General features: G+C 39.7%; 1 protein-coding gene across 3 annotated transcripts in view; it reads left to right on the plus strand.

Moving 5' to 3' along the window:
* The first annotated feature begins 281 nt into the window (after positions 1-281).
* The window catches only part of Commd10 (COMM domain containing 10), a 199,625-nt gene continuing 176,881 nt past the window's right edge, over positions 282-23,025 (plus strand). For 2 of the 3 annotated variants that reach the window (XM_008825278.3, XM_029559759.1), the window contains exons 1-4: positions 282-373; positions 2,156-2,246; positions 5,354-5,464; positions 8,933-9,088. In XM_008825278.3, the coding sequence (XP_008823500.1) occupies positions 333-373; positions 2,156-2,246; positions 5,354-5,464; positions 8,933-9,088 (399 nt within the window). In that variant the 5' untranslated portion in view covers positions 282-332. Of the gene's footprint in view, positions 374-555; positions 720-2,155; positions 2,247-5,353; positions 5,465-8,932; positions 9,089-23,025 lie in introns of those variants that run through there. The other variant, XM_029559758.1, reaches the window with a different exon arrangement.

Genomic DNA, 23,025 nt, shown 5'->3' on the forward strand with positions numbered 1-23,025 from the left:
ACAGACCTCTATGCACATGTGTAAAATGCACACACGTACACACCTTTAGCCAGGAATATAGATATACAGGTAAACAAAAAAATATATGTGTACACCCTCGATCGCAATACGGTTAGAGTGGCAGACGGGAGACGGTCACACCAGGGGTAAATACGTCTCTCGCCCTTTTTGGACCATGAGACCCGTCTTGGTCAAGGCATCCAGCTCTCCTCAGCCCGAAGGCGAAACCGGCGGCAGCGTGACTTGGGTCTTCAGGGCTTCCGTCCGGCGCGGCTGTCATTGGTAGGGACGTGCGCAGCGGACAGTCAGCGACTGGTGAGGGAGCTTCCAGTATGGCGGCGTCCGCGGCGCTGATCCTGACCGAGAGCCCCAGGTAGCCGTCGGGAGCGCCCGGCCGCGCGGGGGTGACATGTCAGGGCGCGCGCAGGGGCGTCGCTGCCTCCTGCAGCTGGCGCGCGGACCGGGTCACGATCTGCGGCTTCACGGAGCGTGGGCGGGGCGCGGAGGGCGTGGGCGGGGCGTGAACGGTGAGCTTCCTGGGACTGAAGGTGCCCGTCCTCGGGCGAGGGTGGCAATGAACCTGGCCATCTGGGTCAGTACTGAGCTTGTGCTGTGGGTTACTTAGCAGTGCAGGTAGTGGAGGGTCCAGAAGTTACCTGAGTTCTGGCCAGTCACGTGGAAAAGTACTTCCGTTCTTACTTATCTCAGGCATAAGGACGGTGAGAAGAAAGACTAACTCTGGTACTACCTGGGTGGTTAATAACAGGTGTTGTGCTAGCCGGGTGTGGTGGCTCTTGCCAGTAATCCCAGCACTCCTGAGGCAGAGGCCAGCGCATGGATGTCTATGAGTTTGAGGCTAGCCTGAGCTGCACAGCGAATCCAGGCCTGCCAGAGCTACACAGTGAGACCTGTTTCAAAAAAAGAAAAACCACGCGAGGCGTGGTGGTCCGCGCCTGTAGTCCCAGCCCTTGAGAGGCAGAGGCAGGTGGATCTCTGTGAGTTCGAGGCCAGCCTGATCTACATAGTGAGTTCTAGGCCAGCTGGGCCTACAGGAAAACCCTGTTTCAGAAAGACCAAAAAAAAAAAAAAAAAAAAAAAAAAAAAAAACGAAACAAAATAAAGCCCTCCCAACCCAACCAACCAACAACAATGACAACAAAACCCTTTGTGTTTACAATCCCTTTGAAAGCCAGCCCATAGCTCAGGCCAGTGGTTATTGCCTCATAACTCCATCTAGCCAGGCGTGGGCACCATTGATTTAGTTTCCATTTTATGCCTTTTTTAGTTTTTTCTGTGTTTGGTTAAGATTGCCTGACCATAGTGGTGGTACTAAGTCCCCCGAGCCCTTTACTATGTTGCTCATGGACTCACAGTCTCTGCAGCCTCACCAACCAAGCTGGCACAATAGGCCACCCCACCACACCCTGCTCAAATTTCCCCATTATTTAAGCAAAAACTTCTCAATTTGTGGGAACATAAGAAATACTGAAGTATGTAGGCCAATGCTGAGGTTGGAAAACAGTAGGCTGCACTTCGAAAAAGAGAGTTGGCATCCTGAAGTTTTCCCTTCTTCCTGGATTTCTTTTTTTCTGACAGCCTGTTCTTCAAGCTCATATCCTGGGGAATGCACATGACGTCATTCAACTGCATTCACTATATACACAGTCGTGCTTACCACATTATTTGAAATTCATTATTAAGTGAACCAGGTTTTAAAGTATCTGTGCACCTCATAACTCCAAATCATTTTTAATATTACCGTCAGTATCCTTTATGTTTTTGGTCTAATCCCCTAAATGCTGCTTCCGGCTTCCCACTCCTTTCAGCATTCTCTTTTGGACTAAGTGGTTGTTTGAATACCCACTACTAAATTACTGCCATTTCCCCACAGTGTTATGTGCCTTCCCAAGTAATTTGTTTTGCCTAAAACAAGAGAAAACTTGTCAAATGGACTTTTCCAACAAAATGCTGCTTTTTTTTTTTTTTTGAGAGGGTATCTTGGAAATGCTGATTTCCTGACTTTGTGTCATTTGCTTTACTTTATTTCACTGAGATTTATGACATAGCTTATCCGAATTGTTGAAAAAAAACCAAATAGGCAGCAACAGCAAGTATATTTAAAATTTGCTTGAATCTGTTTTGTAAATTTATTTAGCATGAAGAAAGCTGTGTCACTGATAAATGGAATAGATATAGGACGATTTCCACGACTGCTTACCCGAATTCTTCAAAAACTCCACCTGAAGGTTTGTAGTTTTGTCTTTCTCTGGCTTGTGAAATGTGGATTCCACTGAAACTGTGCTATTATTTCAAGAATGTTTTTTTTTGAGAAATACTGTTCTTTAATGTGTTCTCAGGAATGCTGGGTCTGTGGAAGACTGGGTAATGTCTTCTGGTCAAAAGTTCAGGAAACTTCGTATTTGATAACTAAGTTTATTTTTAATTAAGGAACTTTTCAGGATATTTTACATACTAGTATTTGGGTCATGTATTTAAGGGTGAAGGTGTTTGACTTTGGAACTGTATTATCATGGTATATTGGAAATAATGTTCTATGGAACATACTTTGGGAAAATACTACTTTTATTCTTCTTGTTAAAAATAATGCAGAGAGATGGCTCCTGGGTTAAGAGTGCTTGCTGTTCTTGCAGAAGACGTGGTTTGGCTCCCAGCACTCATATGATGACTCTCAACTGCCTGTAACTCCAGTTACAGGGGATGGGAAGACTGTTTCTGGGCTTTTGCATGTATGTGGTACACATAAACTCCTGGAGGCACACACACATTGTGATGCTTTGAATGAGAATGTCCCCCATAGGCTCCAAGTATTTTAACATTTTGTCCCCAGTTGGTGACGCTGTTTTGGGAGGTCTTAGAAGGGATGGCTATGCTGGAGGAAGCACATCACTGCGGGCAGGCATAGAGAGTTCTTAAGCCTTGCCAGATCTCAAGTCGCTTTCTTGCTTTCTGTGCCTGCTTGAAGATTTGAGGGCTTAGCTTCTATTCCTCTTCCAGCCACCTCTGCTGCCCTGCCTCCTCACCACAATGGATTCTTGCCCCTTGGAACTGTAAGCGCAAATAAACTCTTCCTTCTATAAGTTGCTTTTATCAGTGCTTCTATCACAGTAACAGAAAAGTGACTAATATACACATACACGTAAAAATAATAAATAAATTGTAAATCTTAAAAATAATCAACTAGTATTTGTGCTCAAGCAGTATTTAATCTCTAATTTTGATTTTCTTATGCATTTATTTTGATGGTGTAGTTGGTTTGGACATGTGGATGTTTGATAATTCGTTGTTTATTGACCAATCCACCTTAATTTCTTTATCAGGTTATAAAATTCCATCAAACGCATTTTAAATTTGGTTTATTTATGTTTATGTGTATGAGTGTTATGCCTACATGTAAGTGCACCCATGTTGTACAGTGCCCACGGAGGACAGAAGAGGGTGTTGGATCCTCTGGAACTGGACAACTGTTAGCAGCCATGTGAGTGCTGGCATAAGAACCTGGGTCCTCTGCAAGAACAGTCAGTGCTCTTAACCGCTGAGTCATCTCTCCAGTCCCATCATCAAACACATTTGCAGGCCACTTAAAAACTGCTCTGCTCAGTGCTAGATATTTATTAGCATCCAGTTAGATTCAAGACTCGGCCTTTCTTTTCTTTATTGGCCAGCAGACAGCCCCAGAGCTGTGGCCTACTTCCCAGAATTATCTCTCAAATTTACTTGGATCTGTGTCTGGTCCTATGTTTCCTGATTTTGGACTAGTGTCTGTTGATTCTGCCTGGCTTTGGACTGGTGTCTGGGATTCTTCATAATACTATTGCAGGTATGTTTCTAAGTATTTTTCCTTTTTCCTAAAAGAAGATTTATTGTATTTTTAAGAGTGCTTTGAACCATCTGTGGCTATCTCTTGCCACATGGTGAAAAGCTTAAAACCTTTAACATTGTGTATATGAGCATTAGAATATGGGTGTGACCTGCATTCTCCCACTTAGCAAGAGTTCCAGTCACACTACACAGTGTGATTTTGCTACAGTGTGCTAGGATCTTTTCAATTCTGTGTTTGTGCTTAAAATTCCATCACACATGTTTTAAATTTGATTTATTTTATGTGTATGAGTATATTGCCTGCATGTAGGTAGGCGCACCCTTATCTTACAATGTGCATGGAAGTCAGAAGAAGGCATCAGATCCCCTGGAACTGGAGTTAGGGACAGTTGTTAGCTGCCATGTGGGTGCTGGGCATTGAACCCGGGTCCTCTGCAAGAGCAGCTAGTGCTCTTAACCTCTGAGCCATCTCTCCAGCCCCCATTTGACTCATTTTCAACCTCACTTTAGTACTTAATTGTAAGTACTTACTTCACAGTTGGAAGACAACCAGATTCCTAAACTTCTTCTCCAATCTGCTTGTCTGAAGCTTTATCTTGAGTCATGTCTTACCATCTGTGTGTGTCTTATCTCTAATGCACTGCTAAATATACAGGTGGTACTCAGTACTTTTGGAGTTAATTCTTTTATGTGAGAAGCACAAAACAAATGCAGGATCTTATGTTTCCACCTATAATCAATTTCTGATATAGATGGAGAGGCAGGAGGAAAAAAAGTAGCAGCAGCATTGTGTAGAATTTGCTATTCATAACTGTATCATATTGCATGTTACCTAGTCTGCACTGGGAAAAACTGAGGGAAGTTAGGTAAACTTCCATAACTGAGAACTTAGAAACAAATATCTATGGCGTCTGATCTTCAAAAATAGTGGTTACAACTCAACTAACAAAAACCTTCTGTGCTTGACCCCATGAAGAGATTTTTAGGCCCTAACATAAAACTTAGTGATGTAATTGCTCTATGCCCAGTTATGTGGGTTCTTGACCATGGCAGACTAGACCCAGCAAGGCAGACTAGATACAGTGATGTGGGAATGAAAGTGCTGCCATAATGGGGCATGTGGGCAGTTGCAAGAAGTAAGTGGTAATCATGGCTTAAAATGGAAGAATCAAGAAAATCAGGCGTAAGAAATACAAAGGTAGATGTCTGAGGTGTTTAACAACTAAAGGGAAGAATCCTGCTTACCTTGACACCATTTTAGGATACATAGCACGGAACTCCAGTGATCATAGGTATGTCCCTTATCACCACCTAACATGGGTTCACTTTAGTTTACAGTTGTCTAGAATGCGTGTCATACCTTTTAGAAGTTTACAAGCACATCCGTTTCTTTCCAACATGGATGTCCCTTTTCTTTTAGGTTTCATTTTAGACATGAAGAAACAAATCTGTCAAGTATGAGTTTTGTATATATGATGTGGGCTGATAGATGGATTGCTTTTTGTATTTGTAGGCTGAGAGCAGTTTCAGTGCAGAAGAGGAGGAAAAGCTTCAAGCTGCATTTTCTTTAGAGAAACAAGATCTTCACCTGGTTCTTGAAACAATATCCTTTGTTTTAGAACAGGTATTTTTATTGCTTTAAATTTCCTGTGTACTGCATACTTGAATTGCTTTGATACCTGTAATATTATGTTTTTCATATAGTTATGCAAGATGGAAGCTATCAATATATTTCAATCAAGAATTTCATTATAGTGAAACATCTTTGAATGTATGCTTTCTTTCCATAGTATTTCATTCTACAAAAGAATGTGAAATAGCATTAGTAAATATTTGACGATGTGAATTGAGACTTCATATGATTTTAATTCATTTTTACTTGGTATACTAATTTGGATAGGCAAACACTTTTTATTTAAGAAGTTAAATGATTGGGTGTCATTTATTCATTAGGATGATGCATATTTAGAATATTTTCATATTTTTTTGCTATTGAGTTTCCTGTCTATAGCTTTTCTTCTCGTATCTACTTCATTATTTAGGTTTCTATTCAAGGCACATCCCTTCAGCCTGAATCCCTTACACCTGGTGTCCCCCTTTATTTGCATTTCTTTGATCCTTGGCTCATCCAAGGGCACAGTATTAGTCTTTCATTATTTCACGTGTCAGTTTTGTTGCTTTCATCAGTTTTTGAATACATTGAGGGTCAAGATCTCATTTTTTGTGCCTCTTGTACAAACCTAGCATATGACTAGGCTTAAAATAGATTTTTAGTAAATTCCTATTGGTTAATGAAATAGGATGCTTCTGAAATAAAAGATTCAATGGTATTGCTGCTTTATGGGCATTCTACGAACAGATTCTACTAGGACAAGCTGCCAGGCATCTTGATGACCTCATGTGGATTATAGATTGTACCTCTCACTGTGACAAGATACCTGACAGGCAACTTCAGAGAGGAAGGATTTATTTTGACTCACAGTTTGGTTCTAGTGGGGAGGAGGGAGCAGATATGGTGATGTTCACAGTGGTAAAAACAGCTTATGTCCATGGTGGCAGGAGCCTGAGGTATCCTACTCATATTTTAACAAATCAGGACACATATAGAGCTTGCACTGTAGTTGGAACTGGGTGTAGCCCATATGGCCTGCTCTCCAGTGACCCAGCTAGGCCCTACCTCCTAAAGGTTCCACAGCCTCCCCAAGTAGTCACCAGCTAGGGACCAACTGTTCAAACACTCTAGTCTATGTAGAACATTTCACACTGCAACCATCACCTCTTACCCTTTGCTTCCATATGCTCACAACTGTCTCATAATAAAACATGAATTCAGTCTAAATTCAAACATCTCCATAGCCTTAAGTTCTAACACTATTCGAAGACCAAAGTCCCTTCAGAGCTGTAGGTCTTAGGTCTGATCTCCTGTAAAACTGAAAATCAAGTTACATACTTCTAATATACAATAATACAAAATAAATATTTGCGTTCCAAAAGGTAGGAATGGTAGGATACCACAGAAAAGACTGGACCAAAGCAAGACCAACACACTGGGGTAAACACCAAGCCCTGTAGTTCCGTGTCTAACATCTGGAGCTCATTACATAGCCCCATCTCTATAGCTCTGCTTACAGTCACGTACATGGACCTTTGTCTTGGGCTGGCTTCACTTGGTGTCTACAGTGTTCCTCATTAGAAGTCCTGTGTTCCTGGCATCCAGAATGCTGTTGTCTCTATTGCAACTTAGGGTTCACCTTCACAGCTTCATGGACAACCCACTCTCGACTCTATATAGGGAATCTGACCTGGCTCCACATTGCATGGCCTCAGTGACTTTCTGGAACCTTGATGTGAGCCTCCATAATGTTGTAACTCTTGAATTTGGCATGCCTGCAAAACCAACAATGTGTAGATGCTGCCCCCAGTTTCTTCTGTAAGCTTGAGATGTAGCTTAGTATCCTTTCACACCACAGCTGGAGAATCCTTTGTGTGTGTGTGTGTGTACATGAGCTTTTAAATCTGGGTGAACTAACCTAGGTAGCCTTTTTCCATCTGTGTACTCTGAAGGCTGTCTTTTTTTTAGGTACTTTAAAAAAAAGTACTATTCTTTCAAACAAATGTTTACCACATGAGTTTTCAGTTTTAGAACCTAGAGCCTTTAGTGTGGGATCTTGATCCCAAGACCTGATTCCTATTACATTTCGCTAATCTCTTTAGCAGTTACAACCTCTTTGTCTGCACCCACCTTGTCTGCTCTGCCTTTAATTTCAACTGGTCCAGGTCCTTTTCTCACATTTCACGTCTTTCAGTTTCTGCGTTCCCTCACTAACCATGTTTAAAGGCAGTGAGCAGTAACTATTCCATAGACTGAATGCTAATGTTGAAATTTCCTCCACCAAACAAATTAGTTCATTACCTTTGAATTTAACCTCATTCGAATTTTCCAGACACGTGCAGAATGTAGCCCCATGGTTTTGTCAGAATGTAACATGAATGACTTTTAGTCCAGATTCTGATAGAGTCTTTGTTTACCTCTGAGCATAGCCTTTACTGTCTGCATTTCTGTCAGCATTCTGGTCCACACTGACCAGAATCACCCAGTAAACTTTCCTTACAGCATTCTGGATCTTGTAGCTTCAAACTCTTCCATGTATATTCCTTAAGTACACTAATTTCAAGGCCTACAAACCCCATGGTTGGATTTACCACAGCAACAGACTCACTCCTAGTACCAATTTTCTGTGTTATTTGCTGTTGTTGTTATTGCTTATGACTTAAGAGAGGAAGAATTTATTTTGGTTCATGAAGTTTGAAGTGATACACGCCATCGTGGTGGGAAGGCATGGAGTTGGGAGTGGCTCATGGCTGGGGCGATGGGACCATGAGGCCATTGGTTACCTCACATGAGCAGTTCGGAAGCAGAGAGCTCAGCCTGGAATCACGCATAAGGCCTTTTCCCATGGTCTTATATCTGCTAGATAGGCCCCATGATTAACAGTTCCACATCTTCCGAAGAGAGTGGCACAAGCTGGGACCTGATGTTGAAACATCTTGGACATGTGAGGGACATTTCCCTTTCTAACCTTGAAATAGACACAAAGATGACCGATTCTTAAGCCTGCTGAAATTTCAATGGAAGAATACTTGAACAAGACAGCACAGTTTGCGGTTTATGGGAAGGGTTGTTCTCAAACAGGTTTTGTTGTTAAAATTATTGTAGAATATTCTTTCATTTCATATGCTCTAGAAGATTGGTAGATGAAGGTAGTTTTGAGAGTTTCTTGGGAAAAGTTTGTTTGCTGAGAAACAAGACGATCACAATCTGAATAATTAAGTGAAATAAATGAACTGAAATTATATGAGATAGTTTTAGGATTGTTTAAACCACAGGCAAAAATGAAAGCATTTGGCTTGAGCAATTTAGGCCTTCTGACCCTGAATCTTAGCTCTTGCTTGTTTTATTTGGTTTTTACAAAACTGTTGAAAATGCCTGTTTGTTTGTTTTAAATGACTTAAAAATAATTTTGTATTGATCCCAGTTCAAGGTCTTTGCATGAACATGAAGGATATGTGTAATTTTTCTTATGTTTAATAGGCAGTGTATCACAATGTGAAGCCAGTAGCTTTGCAGCAGCAACTGGAGAATATTCATCTTACACAAGACAAAGCAGAAGCGTTTGCCAGTGCTTGGTCAGCTATGGGGCAAGAAACCGTCGACAAGTTCAGGCAGAGGATTCTGGCTCCCCACAAGGTACAGCGCATACAGCGCATACTATTCCAAAGCTATTTTTCAAAAAGTGCAGCATAATATCTAGTTTTCAAAGTGACATTATTTTGTTGAGAGGTAAAGTGAAACAAAAGAGAGGTGTACAGAATATTTCTATGCAGTTATCCTCACATTAGCATATGTTACTACAATGGGATTTGATTTTGACAGTTCCATACACCTTCATAACTTAGGAACAGGAATGAGGCAGTCTTTTTTGTTTTTGTTTTTTCTTTTAAAATGGAGTTACCTCCAGGGAGCAAAAAGGTAAAGAATTTGTAAACATGGGCTAGTCTCTGGCAGTTTAAAAAAATTTATTATTGATTTGCTAGTCTTAGCCATTAAATTTTGAAAATAGAACTTGTATCTTAGCTATCCTAAAGAAAAATTGTGTAATGCTACAAACTTTTACATATTAAAATACTCTTAGGTTTGGGTATTACAGATGTTTCCAAGGAGACTTTAAAACAGGGCTATTGACGTGAGTCATATTCTTGGATGTTCATGGTAGATCACATTTTCTTGAGGGATAACAATTACATTATAGAAAGTCACACAGTTTCTCAGCTGCTGTGTCATTAGTATTTAAAGCACAACATTTCTTTTTTCTTTTTTTAATTGATTTTTTTTATGTGTGTATTTCATACAGAACATCCCAAATAACCTTATTCATCTTTATACCCACATCCCAAATGGCACCCACCCATAGGCTGCCCCCCCCACCCCCATCCCCCAGTGGAGCCCATGTACTCTCATCCCTGTCTGGATACATATTCACTTACAAGGATTTGGTGCTACGATCCACATATGAGGAAGAACATATGTCGTTTGTTTTTCTGAGTCTGTGTTACTTCACTTAGTATTACAGTTTCTAGTTCCATCCATTTACCTGCAAATTTCATGATTTCATCTTTCTTTACTGCTGAGTAAAACTCCATCGTATATATGAACCACATTTTCATTATCCACTAGTCAGTTGAGGGACACTTAGGTTGCTTCCATCTCTTAGCCATTGTGAAAAGAGCAGCAACAAACATGGATGTACAAGTGTCTCTGCAATAGGATGAGTCGCTTGGGTATATGCCAAGGAGTGGTATAACTGGGTCAAATGATAGGTTAATTTTCAGTTTTTAAGAGTTCTCCACACTGCTTTCCATAGGGGTTGAACCAGTTTTATCATTTGTTTTCTTGATCTTAGCCAGTCTGACTGGGGTAAGGAGAAATCTTAAAGTGGTTTCAATTTGCATTTCCCTAATTATTAGTGATGTTGAACACCTTTTAAGGTGCTTCTTATCCATCTGTGATGGTTTGAATGAAAATGTCCCCCATAAGCTCCAACTATTTGGACATTTTGTCCCCAGATGGTGGTGCGGTTTTGGGAAGTTTTCAAAGGTGTGGCTATCCTGGAGGAAGCACATCACTAGGGGTGGGCTTACAGAGTTCTTAAGCCTTGCAGAATCTCCAGTTGCTCTCTTGCTTCCTGTGCCTGTGTGATGATATGAGAGCTACACTTCTGTTGCTCCTGGTCCAGCCACCTCTAGCCACCATGCCTCCCTGCCATGACAGGCGCTAATTCCCCTGGAACTGTAAGCTCAAATAAACTCTTCTGTCTATAAATTGCTTGGGTCAGAGTTTCTATCACAGCAACAGAAAAGTGACCAATATACCATCCTCATTTCTTCTTTTGAGAACTCTCCGTTCAGGTCCTTAACCCATCTTTTAATTGGGTTACTTCCATTCTTGATTCTTTGTTATTTGAGTTCTTTATATATTCTGGATGTTAAACCTTTTTCAGATGTGTCACTGGTGAAGATTTTTTCCCATCGTGTGGGTTTTCTCTTCTCTTCCTTGGTTGCTTCTTTTGATGTACAGAAGCTTTTTAGTTTGATGAGGTCCCAGTTGTTGATTCTTGACCTTATTTCCTGAGCAACTGATGTCCAGTTTAGAAAATCCTTTCCTACACCTATGTCGTGTAGGTTACTGCCAATCTTCACATTGAGGTCTTTGATCCATTTGGAGTTGACTTTTGTGCAAGGTGAAAGATAGGGGCTTAGTTTCATTCTTCTACAGGTGGAGATCCAGTTTTGCCAGCACCATTTGCTGAATATGCTGTCTTTCCTCCAGTGAATGTTCTTGGCCGCTTTGTCAAATATCAGGTGACTGAAATTGCATGTACTCATATTTGGGTCTTCAATTTTGTTTCATTGATCTCTGGGTCTATGTTTGTGCCAGTGCCATGTTGTTTTTATGACTATACCTCTGTAATATAGTTTAAAATCTGGTGTAGTAATCCCCGGAGCATTACTCTTAGTGATAAGGGTTGCTTTGGCTATCTGGGGTCTTTTGTGCTTCCATATGAATCTTAGAATGGTTTTTTTCCAATTCTGTGAAGAATGTCATGGGGATTTTAATTGGCGTTGCATTGAATCTATAAATGGCTTTTGGAAGGTTGGTCATTTTCACAATATTAATTCTTCAGTCCATGAGCATGGGAGGTCCTTTCATCTTCTGATGCCTTCCTCATTCTCTTTAACAATTTAAAAATTACATTGTAGAGATCTTTGGTGTTTTTGGTCAGATTTATTCCGAGATTTTTTTTTTTTTTTGCAGCTATTATGAAGGGGAGTGTTTCCATGTGCTCTTTCTCTGATTGTTTGTTATTGGTATATAGAAAGGCTACAGACTTTTAATTTCCTTCTTTTGTCTTATTACTCTTGCAAGAGTTTCAAGCACTGTGTTGAAAAGAAGTGGAGATAGTGACAGCCTTGCCTGGTTCCTGATTTTAATGGGAATGCTTTCAGTTTTTCTCCATTTAGAATGGTATTGCCTGTGGGTTTGTTGTATATAGCTTTAAATATGTTGAGGTACATTCCCTCTAGTGCAGTTCCTGCTAGAACTGAACATAAATGCATGTTGAATTTTGTTCAAGGCCTTCTCTGCATCTATTGGGATGACCATGTGGTTCTTGTCTTTGAGTCCACATTTATATGATTTATGATGTTTATTGACTTAATGTATATTGAACCATCCCTGCATCTCTGAAATAAAGCCAGCTTGATCATGGTGGATGATCTTTTTGATGTGTGTCTGTATGCGGTTTGGTTCTATAGTTTTCTTTTTTGGTTTTATCTTTTTTTAAGAATATTTTATTATTTTTATTTTATGTATATGAGTATATTGCCTGCATGTATGTGAGCGCACTCACGTCGTGTGATGCCACGGAGGTCAGAAGAGGGCTTTGGAGTCCCCTGGAACTGGAGTTACGGATGGTTCGTAGCCACCATGTGTGTGCTGGGAAGCCAACCTGGGTCCTCTGTAAGAGCAGTCAGTGCTCTGAACCGCTGAGCCATCTCTCCAGCTCCTTTTGGTTGTGTCTTTACCTGGCTTTGGTATTAGAGTAATACTGGCTTCATAGAAGGAATTTGGAAGTTCTCCCTCCATTTCTATCCTTTTGAATAACTTAAGTAGTATTGGATATAGACCCTTTTAAATGTCTGATAGAATTCTGCTGTAAATCCATCTGGTCCTGGGCTCTTCTTTGTTGGGAGATTTTATATTACTGTTTCAATTTCCTTAAGTGTTACGGTTTCTGTTGTGTGTTATGGATCACTTCTTGGTTTAGTTTTGGTGATTCCCATACTTTTAGATACCTGTCCATTTCTTTTAGGTTTTCAAATTTAGTAGCGTATAGGATTTAAAGTATTCCCTTATAATGTTCTGGCTCTTTTTGGTGTCTGTTGTGTTGTTTCCCCTTGTGTTTCTGATTTTGTTGATTTGGAGGTTCTTTCTTTTGGTTAACTAGGCTAAGTGTCTGTCAATCTTGTTTATCTTTTCAAAGAACCAGCTCTTGGATTCATTGATTTTTTTGTATTGTGTTCTTTGTTTCTATTTCATTCATTACTGCCCTGATTTTTGTTATTTCTTCTTGTCTGCTGGGTTTGGGTTTTATTTGTTGTTGCTTTTCAAGTATCTTAAGTTGCAATGTTAAGTCATTTATTTGCCTGTTCTGATTTTTTAATGTAGGCACTTAGAGCTATAAACTTCCCTCTAAGGACAACTTTTAGTGTGTCCCAGAGATTTTGTTCTGTTGCATTGTTCTTTTCATTTAGTTCCAGGAATATTTTTATTTCTTAATTTCTCCTTTAACCAATTCATCATTCAGGAGTGTGTTGTTTAATCTCCATGTGTTCTTGTAGTTACTAGGGTTTCTTCCAGTGATGATTTTAAGCTTTATTGCATTGTGATCTGATAGAATGCATGGAATTATTTCAGTCTTTTTGTATTTGTTGAAGCTTGTTTTATGCCCCAGTATGTGGGTTGCTGAATAGAAAGTGTATTCTTTGGTGCTTGAATGGAATATTCGGTAGATGTCTGTTAGGCCCATTTGATGTACAACATTAATTCAGATGTCTCTCTGTTAATTCTCTGTCCTGTTGACCTATCTAATGGAGACAGTGGTGTATTGAAGTCCCCTACTATTAATGAGTTGGGATTAATCTGGGTCTTAAAGTCCTGTAGTATTGTTTTTATGAAGTTTGGTACACCAGAGTTTGGTGAATATATGTTCATGATTGTAATATCTTCTTGATTCATTGTTCCTTTGATCAAAATGATGTGGCCCTCTTTGTCTCTTCTGATTAGTTTTCAAACTGTCAGATATTAGAATTGCAACTTCTGCTTTTTTCTTAGTACCATTTGCTTGGAATATTTTTTTCCATCCTTTCATCTTATGGTAGTGCCTGTCCTTGAAAGTGAGATGGGTTTCTTACAGAAAGCAAAAAGATGGATTTTGTTTCTTAATCCATTCAATTAGTCTTTGTCTTTTGACTGGGAAGTTCAGTCCATTGATATTTAAAGTTAGTTATGAAAGATGTGTATTGATTCCTGTTGTTTTGATTTCTGTTTGCATTCTTGGTGTAACTGTGCATTTCCACAGTTATACCTTGTTTCTTTCTGTTACTCCTTGGGTATAGTCATTCCTTTCTTCAGCTCTTTGTATTGCTTCAAGAACTCTTAGAAGGGCTGAGTTTGTGAACATGAATTCTTTCAGCCTGGTTATGTCATGGAAACTTTTTCTTTCCTCTTCGACTATAGTAGATATTTTGGCTGGGTAACGTAATCTGGGTTGGCATCTGTAGTCATTTAGAACTGGGAATACTTTGGTCCAGGCTCTTCTGGCTTTCATAGTTTGCACTGACAAGTCAGCTGTAATTCTGATGTGTTTTCCTTTGTATGTGACTTGTTGTTTTTCTTTTGCAGCTTTCAGTATTCTCTCTTTGTTCTGTACGTTTAGTATTTTTACTGTGATGTGCTGGGGAGAGTTTCTTTTCTGGTCCTGTCTATTTGGTATTCTATGTCCTTCTTGTATTTGTATGGGTGTGTCTTTAATATTGGGAAATTTTCTCCTGCAATCCTGTTGAAGATCTGGTCCATACCATTATCCTGAGATTCTTCTCCTTCCTCTATGCCTATGATGTGTAAGTTTGGTCTTTTTATGATGTCCCACATTTCCTGCATATTCCATTCTTATGTTTTCTTAAATTTTTCCTAATCTTTGCTTGAGTGGTCTAATTCATCCTCTTTATCTTCCAGTTGTGATATTCTGTTTTCCATTTCATTCATATTGGTGAGGCTTTCTTCTGTCATTTCTAATTGGCTTATTGAGTGTTTCACTTCCTTCTTCTTTTCAGCCTGAGTATTCTTCAATATTCTTAACTCTTTTTCTGAATTTTCTGAAGTTTATCCCTATCTTCTTTCAATTCTTTGGTTCTTTGTGTGCTCTTTAAATTCACTGAATTCTTTTATCATGTTTATAATTGTTCTTTTGAATTCGTGTCCTGTGTTATCTTTAGGGTGTTCTCATTGTACTCCTCTACAGGACTGTTGGTACTTGATGGGGATATATTGTTTGGATTTTTCATGTTATTATTTTTTCGCTGTGATCCTTGTGTGAGACTCAGCCTTCCTTTGTTGAGTTCAGGTCCGCTTCTTTTTGTAAACTTTGTGTGCCGTTGTGGTTTACTTGTTGGGCATGAAAAGCTGGTTGGTCTAGACTTCACATTCTCTGTTTTAATATTATATTGGAGGGGCCAGATGGCTTTCGTCCTGCTGTTCAGGAGTTCCTACGGAGGCCCAAGTCACCTGAGGATCAGATGCTTTCTCCTAAGGTGTGGATCCCTCTAGTCAGCAGGCATGGTACAATTTGGGAGGATTGCTAGGTGGAGGTAGGATTCAGGACTCTTAGGCAGTCAGGGAAGGAGGCTGGTCTCAGGAATCCAGAGCAAGCAGGGAAGGAGGCTGGTCTCAGGAATCCAGGTTGTGGGTGGGCCAGGCAGGGATGGAGGCTGGTCTCAGGTATGCAAAGGCAACGTTGGGGAGGGAACAGGCTTTGAGAGTTCCTGGGCACTAGTCTGAGGAATTGGGTTGGTATGGGTGCAAAGGATCAGGAAGTAGTGTGGAGTCTGGGCCAAGGGGGTAGTCCAGAGGTCTGGGGTGCCAAGAGAAGAAATGGGCCAGCTCCTACACTAGGAGGAAAGATGGGGTGGGGGAGCTGGGAGAGTGAATGAGGTTGTGTCGAGGCAGTTTTTAAGACCTTAGGCAGAGTGACTTCCTTATCTTGGGTCCTATCTAAAACTTCCTTGAACTTTTACTGGGCCATATGCTTGTTTGTTTTTGTGTGTTTGTTAGTGCTTAGCAGAATTCCTTGTATGCATACTAAATGACAGATCATTTCCATAGAATGGCTACTAGGAAAAATGCCAAGTAACCCATGTCCTAAAGCTCTCTAGTAACCTTTAGCTTACATTTTCCAGAGTTTGAGTTGATTGTACAGTTTTTACATTTTCCTATTGATATGTTGGTTTATATTAACTAATCATCTGATATGACAGTTTTGTGTTTCTTAGGTATATACCATGTTTCATAGTGTATCATCCTTTTAATATGCTGCTGGGTTTGCTTTGCTGATACTTTGCCTTTTACATTGTAAAAGCCAGAAACAGAGATGTATCATAGAATATTAAAAAGGTGAGGTGACAGCGACTTTAGCTTGTTTTATGGTAATTTGGAGACTTGACTCCGCATCCGTCTCTCTGCTACTGCAGCAGAGTTATGTGTTGGTTAGAATGTTAAGTTCAAATAAATTAGAGTCAAGTAGGAATTTAAAAATTAAAAGACGTTTTATTAATTCATTTGAATACTAGTATTTTAGTTTTTTTGGTACAGCTAAAAATTAAAAATTGTGTCTAAGGCCAGTGGTGTGCTTTCATAATACTACATGTAATCACTGTAGTCACATTAGCCACATATTCGCAACAGTCCCTCCTCCCCTTGGTGTGCCTATATGGGAGACAGTGAAGATTTGTTCTCTCCGAAGAGTTCAGGTAAACAATCCAGCATTATTAGCTGCAGTCCCCTGCTCTGCATTAGACTCCCAAAATTTGGTACTGGAAGTTTGTGCCTGTTGTCAAACATCTTCCCATTTTTTTACAGCCCAGCCCTGGCAAACACTTTTCTCTGCTTCTACATTTTCTATATATACTGTTTTAGAATTCACATGTGTGATCATGCAGTATTTGCTTATTGGACTCTGGTTTATTGTACTTAACATAATGTCCTCTAGGTTCATCCATGCTGCAAATGGCAGGATATCTTTCATGATTGTGCAATATTCCAGTATGACTATGTAGTCATCCATTCAGACAGGCACTTAGATTGTTCATGTACTTAACCATTATGAATAGCACCATAATGAACATAACTGCAAAAATTTCTTTAAGATGCCAGTTTCATTTCTTTTGGATATGTATTAAAGAATTTCTGGGTCATATGGTAGTTCTATTTTTAAGGTTTTTTTTTCTTATTAATTAAAATTTTTTTGACAGTTTTACACAAATACATAATGCATGCTGACCACTTTAACCCTCACCTCTCCCATCTCCTTCCAACCCTCCTCCCCTACAAATTTCTTTCTTTTTTTTAGAAAAAAATTATTATTTTTATTTTATGTGTGTGAGTGTATTACCTGCATGTATGTGAGTGCACCCATGTCATAAAATGCCATGGAGGTCAAAAGAGGGCTTCAAATTCTCCTGGAACTAGAGTTGTGGACGGTTCGTAGCTGCCATGTGGGTGCTGGGAATTGAACCTGGGTCCTCTGCAAGAGCAGTCAGTGCCCTTAACCACTCCAGCCCCACAAATTTATTTCTTACATTCATGTCTATTCATTTTGTTTGTGACCCATTGAGTTTAACCAGGGGAGTCTGTGTGACCATGGGGTTTGAAACTATCTGTTGGAACCTGCAGTTGGGTATACAGCTGAAGACAATTCCCCTTTTCCCAGAATCTATCAATAACTGGTTTTCAAATTTTTGAGGCCTAGCCATGTTGTTGTCAATAATGGGCATACCATACATTTCTACTGACAGCACCCAAAGGATCTTGAGTCCACGCTCTGGACAGTTTTTGTCTTGCCAACAGTCTTCCTGATAGGTGACTTTGATTCATATTTTCCTGGTGAGGAAATTGAGCACCTTTGCAATACCTGTTTGCTGGCTCTGTTTTCTTTGAGAAAATATTTACTCAATACTTTACCCATTTTTAAATTGGATTGCTTTATTTGCTGTTCAGTGTCAGATGAATAGTAGACCCTTTCTAGATAATATGACTTGGGAACCGTTTGTTTTTTGCGGGTCGCCATTTTCTTCTGTGTGCTCCTTGCTGTGCAAAACCTTTTCAGTTCAGGGCAGTCACATTTACTTTTGTTTCACAGCCTTTGCTTTTGGTTTCATATCCCCCAGATCTTACAAAAACCATTGCCAGAGAGCTTTCCCCTGGGGCTTATGCCTTGTGTGTGTTAAATTCATTTCAAGTTAATTTTTGTATATGGTATAAGAGCTCAGTTTCATGATTTTTATGCATAGCCAGTTTCTAGCACCATTTGTTAGAGACTGGATTTTTCCTATTGTGTGTTCTTGGCACCCTTGTCAAAGATTATTTGAAAAATAGTTGAAAGACTTAGTGGAAAAACACCTCTTTATGTCTTCTATTATGTAGTCCTAGTAAATTGGAGAGCAGATTGAAAAACAATCACTTTTTTTCTAGCATATGATTGAAAGGAATTTTCAATTTTATTTCTTCACTTTAAAAACAAAACAAAACCCAAAACACCCACTATCTTAATCTCTGGAGGCTGAAGTGTCACCACCAATCAGGATTGTGCTCTTACCTCTTGTCAGAGCTGCCTGCTCTTCAAACAGGGTTTTCTGACTGACTTTGGTTATATGGCCCGTGTAGTCATAAGACTTACCAAGTTATGAATCTCCTTCAGATGGAAATTGAATACTATTTACATTTTATTCTTGAAAATATATTTAGAATTCTTTTACATGCATTTGAACTTTATTAAAAGTAGAAACTGATATGCCAAGTATTTTTGATAATATCTTTTGTTCCTGAGACCATTTTTGTTTGAAAAAAATTGTGTTTTGTATATTTTCTAAAATACCTTTAATAAAACAAGGCAGTAGTTAGCCAGGCATGATTAATCCCAGCACTTGGGAGGCAGAGGCAGGAGGATTTCTGTGAGATCTAGGCCAGCCTGGTCTACGTAGCGACTTCTAGGCTTGCTGGGACTACAGGGAGACCCTGTCTCAAAAAGACCAAGACAAGGTTAAAAACAGCACAGATCTATGGGTGTGAACATAAATATTTAGAATGCGGCTTGACAACATGACCATTTAGAAAAACAGCATGGGTTGAGGTATGAATTCCCTTCTGTGGAGCAGTCCTCAGAATCCAGTCAGAAGGCAGTTGGTCACCCCAATAACCCTCATGCCACTTTTCCAGTGGGTACATCTTGCTTGGCAGGTCAGTATTGTAGCATGCATGTTCCAGTGCTAGATAAAGCCATTGGTATCTCTTCTCCAGTGGCCTGAATGGCACCTTCTGACATGGTGGAAGCCAGCCAGCAGGGAGAAATTTTCCCAGGTTGAAATTGATTTCTCTATGTCCTGCAACCAAAGTAGGTGGCATCTTCAGCAATATGGTCCTACCATCTACTTATGGTGGGAAACCAGAGTCAATAGCAATAGCTTGTGTTGTTTGGGGGCCTCAAGGGCCCCCCTGACCAATAACTCATAGGGAGGTATCCCATGCTGGGCACCAAAAATTTTGTTTAATAACCCATGTCTTCTGGGAGTAGTATTCTCCACCCACACAAAAGTATCTGTCTTTTTTTATGATGTGTACAAAATTAGAAAATGACATTTTATTATATTTTTCATGTTATTTTGTTTAATGTTTTCATTGCATTTCCTTTGAAACTAAGAATAGATGAATAACTTTAATATAAAAAGGACAGAAAGTCTATTTTAGCATCACAATCTTTAAACACACACTGTAACTATGAATGTACAGGTAAGAGATCTTTCAAGGTCTAAATCTGTCTTAACATTTCTGCTTTTATTTATAAGAAAGAGGTTTTTTTATGTCTACATCAACTCAGATTTCTGCCTTTCTTACTTTAGTTTTAGTTTTTCAATTTTGTTTCTCTGTTTAGTTTTATTTTAATTTTCCTAGGTGCTTAAAAAGTAATTTAATATAGCAGTTCTGAGGTACAAGTGCTACTGTATGTTTTAAGCTTCTTTTTTATGGAAATACAAGTTACTGTAAAGTGAAGAGATGTTAAGTGTTCAGTTTGGTGGGTTCAGAACATCAGTACATGATTCAGTCATCTTGATTCTATCGCCAGCCTAGTTTTGTATGTTATGAGAATTAATATAAATGGACTTGTATAATATATATTAGACTAATGCCATTACACAGGCATCAGTAGTTGTTTCATTGCTGACTAATAGTCCATTGTCCCTATTCTTCTCTTCAGATGTTTCAGCTGTTCATAGTTCCTTGCTGTCATGAATAATACTGCTGTGAACATTTGTGGACATGTTTTCTGTAGACACGTTTCCATTTTCCTTGAGTAAAAATCTAGGAATGTGATCACTGATCCCCTTAAGCCAAAAATTGTGAAGCTTTCTGTTAGTTTTAGCATCCCATACCACAAGGACTGGGAAAACTCAGAACACATGACTCCTTGTGTGTTTTTTTTCTAAGCGTCAGAGTCCTTTTATTTTTATCTCTTTTTTTTTGGGTTAAATTCCCTTTCATTTCTTCCTGCTTTTACTCAGTCTTCCTTTACCCTCAAATTGTCACTGACAAGTATTTTTTCTGGAGGTTATAATTTTGTCTTTAAGGAGTTTAATGAAACTTAAGCCACTTGTTAGCCTTTGCTAGCTTGGGACCCGGGCACAAATTTTTTTCAACTCTGCCTTAGTCTGCCCTTTTCTGCCACAGATCCACGAATGGCTTCCTTTGTTAACTTATGACAGAATTCGGTTCTTACAGTTGCCTGTGTGATCCACAGCCCTCCCTCAACCCACTGCCTAGCTCGTTGACCCTCACTGCTGAGTATCCTCCACCTGTCTCACTCGGAATGCCTCTGATCTCTTTGTCTCCAAGGCTCTTCTGCTGGAGGTCCATGTGGCCGTGGCCGACTCCCTCACCTTTAGATCTGTGTTTGCATGTGACTTTTATCTGAGACTGCCCCCTCATCACCATAATTGAAGTGCCCCATCATACTCCCCTCCATTTGTACTGTCACCTTATATTCTACCTGTTTACTCTTTAAAATGCCTGCCCCATCTCTACAATGTGAACTTCTTGGGGACAGAAACTTCAGTCTGCTTTGTTCACTGCTGCATTTTCGCTATTTCAGTGGCCTTTGGAACATACCGGATTCTCAATAAGAAGTGAAGTGCACCATATCCTTGACTCACAAGTTGTGCTATTTTGAAGTTCAGTCTGTTTGATTTTCTTATGAAGGAGATATTTCTATTTATTTGTAGAGAAAACAGTTAAGGGAAAGGGTGTGAATTGTGTTTTGTATTTTTTAGTGTTTTTTTGGTTTTCCTTTGGGTTGTTCTTTAAGGTGTGTGTGTGTGTGTGTGTGTGTGTGTGTGTGTGTGTGTGCGTGTGTGTGTGTGTTTTTCATTTACTTTAAGGCTCTTGAACTTTGTTATAATACTAGATTCCAGGCATTTCAAATTTCCCCTCTTTAAAAATAGAAATATAGAAGAATTGCTTTAGCTTGAAACAGATGGAAATTCTCCTGGAAAAAAGGTGATGGATTTAGCTGTTGATGCAGCAACCAATTTAAAGAGCTTTAGTTCTGAGAGCCCCTTAATCAGTCTTATTTGAAACAGAAATGAATTCTCTTCTAAGTAACTGGCTGAAAGCGGAGCCATTAACAAATTGAATAAAGATCTTGCTAATGCCAAAGAACTGTGCTGTTAGCAAGATTATTCTGATTATGTCATCATATTCAAAGATGTGCACTTGCTAAGTAGAGCTGATGTATTTTTTTCAGAGTGTTGTCAATTTTGAGAACGTGAGCTGAATGACGTTTTATTGTCCTTGAACTTGTGCTGTTCTTTCTTTCTTGATATGCAGAGATAGCGATAGGTACAAAAGAAGATTCATGAACATTTCATTATCAACTTCTTACAACTCGAATATGGAGGCCAGTCTCATGATGTAGGAAGTATTTTGACAAGTCTATAGGTCAAGAAATAGAAACTCTTGTGGTCTAAACCTGAGGGTACAGTTTGGATGTCTCCCTGAGCTGTGGTGTTTAAAGTATTTCTACTCTTATGATATGATGATGTGGTAACATGAAGAGCACAGAGAGCTGACAGTAGACCGCTGGTTTGGTCAGTTTTTTGAATTTTTGCAGAAGGCAGCAGGTTCCTGTCACGTTCTGAAAGTGCTGAATGTGTTGTCCTCCTAGGGGTTGTATGGTGTGCCCTGTGGAGAGGTAGGCAGTCATTTGGGTGCAGGATCATTCAAATGTTTTTCAAGGGGTTGGCAAGATGGCTCAGTGGTTAAGAGCACTGGCAGAGGACTTAGGTTCAATTCTCAGCACTTACATGGTGGCTAACTGTCTTAACTCCAGTTCTAGGAGATCCAACACCCTCTTCTGGCCTCTGTGGGCATTGCATGACACAGGTGCACTTTACATACAAGTAGGGAAGTTTTTCACATCTGTGTAGTATATTCATATCCATATAATATAGACATTTGATGGTTAATATAGTCAGCTTGACAGGCTCTAGAGTCACCATGTAAACAAGATTCTGGGCCTGTCTATGAAGGATTATCTAGATTAGGTTACTTGAGGTGGGAAGAACTAACCTGTGTGGTGGCGCCATTCCATTGCCTGGGGTCCCAGACTCCACAGAAAGGAGAAAATTAGCAAAGCACCAGCAGGAATCACTCTCTGCTTCGTCACTGTGAACTCAATATGACCAGCTGCCTCCAACTCCTGTTGCTGTGCCTTTCCCGTTATGATGGACTGGACCCACCTTTCCTTAAATTGCTTTTGTCATAGCAACAGTACAGATAGATGGTACCAAGAAGTATGGCCATTGTTCTGGTAAACCTGACCATATGGTTTTTAGGCCTTTGGAATTAGTTTACAGGAAGACTGTAGAAAAGGTTGGAACTTTGACCTAGAAAAGCAGAGTCTAAGGGGCCATTCTGGTGGGAGTTTGGAAGTAAGCTTTGTTGAGAGAAATGCAACAGTGGAGGCCTGGTTCATGAGGTCTCAGAGCAAATAAGGACTCTATTAGGAACTGAGCTAAGAGTTATTTGTGTCATATTCTGGCAAAGAATCTGGCTGCATTCTGCTTGTGTCCTGAGAACTTGAGTGATGCTGAGTTTAAAAGTAATGGACTAATTTGTTTGGTGGCAGAAATTTCAAGATAGGATTCATATTTCAGATTAGTTAGTGCTCACTGCTCTCCTCAGGGCTACAGTGAGGGAGAGCAAAAAATAGAACAGAAAGATAAGAAAATGTAAAGCTTGGT

This window comes from Nannospalax galili, unplaced genomic scaffold (genome assembly GCF_000622305.1).
Source record: "Nannospalax galili isolate Female #2095 unplaced genomic scaffold, S.galili_v1.0 scaffold128, whole genome shotgun sequence".
Classification (NCBI taxonomy): Eukaryota; Metazoa; Chordata; class Mammalia; order Rodentia; family Spalacidae; genus Nannospalax; species Nannospalax galili.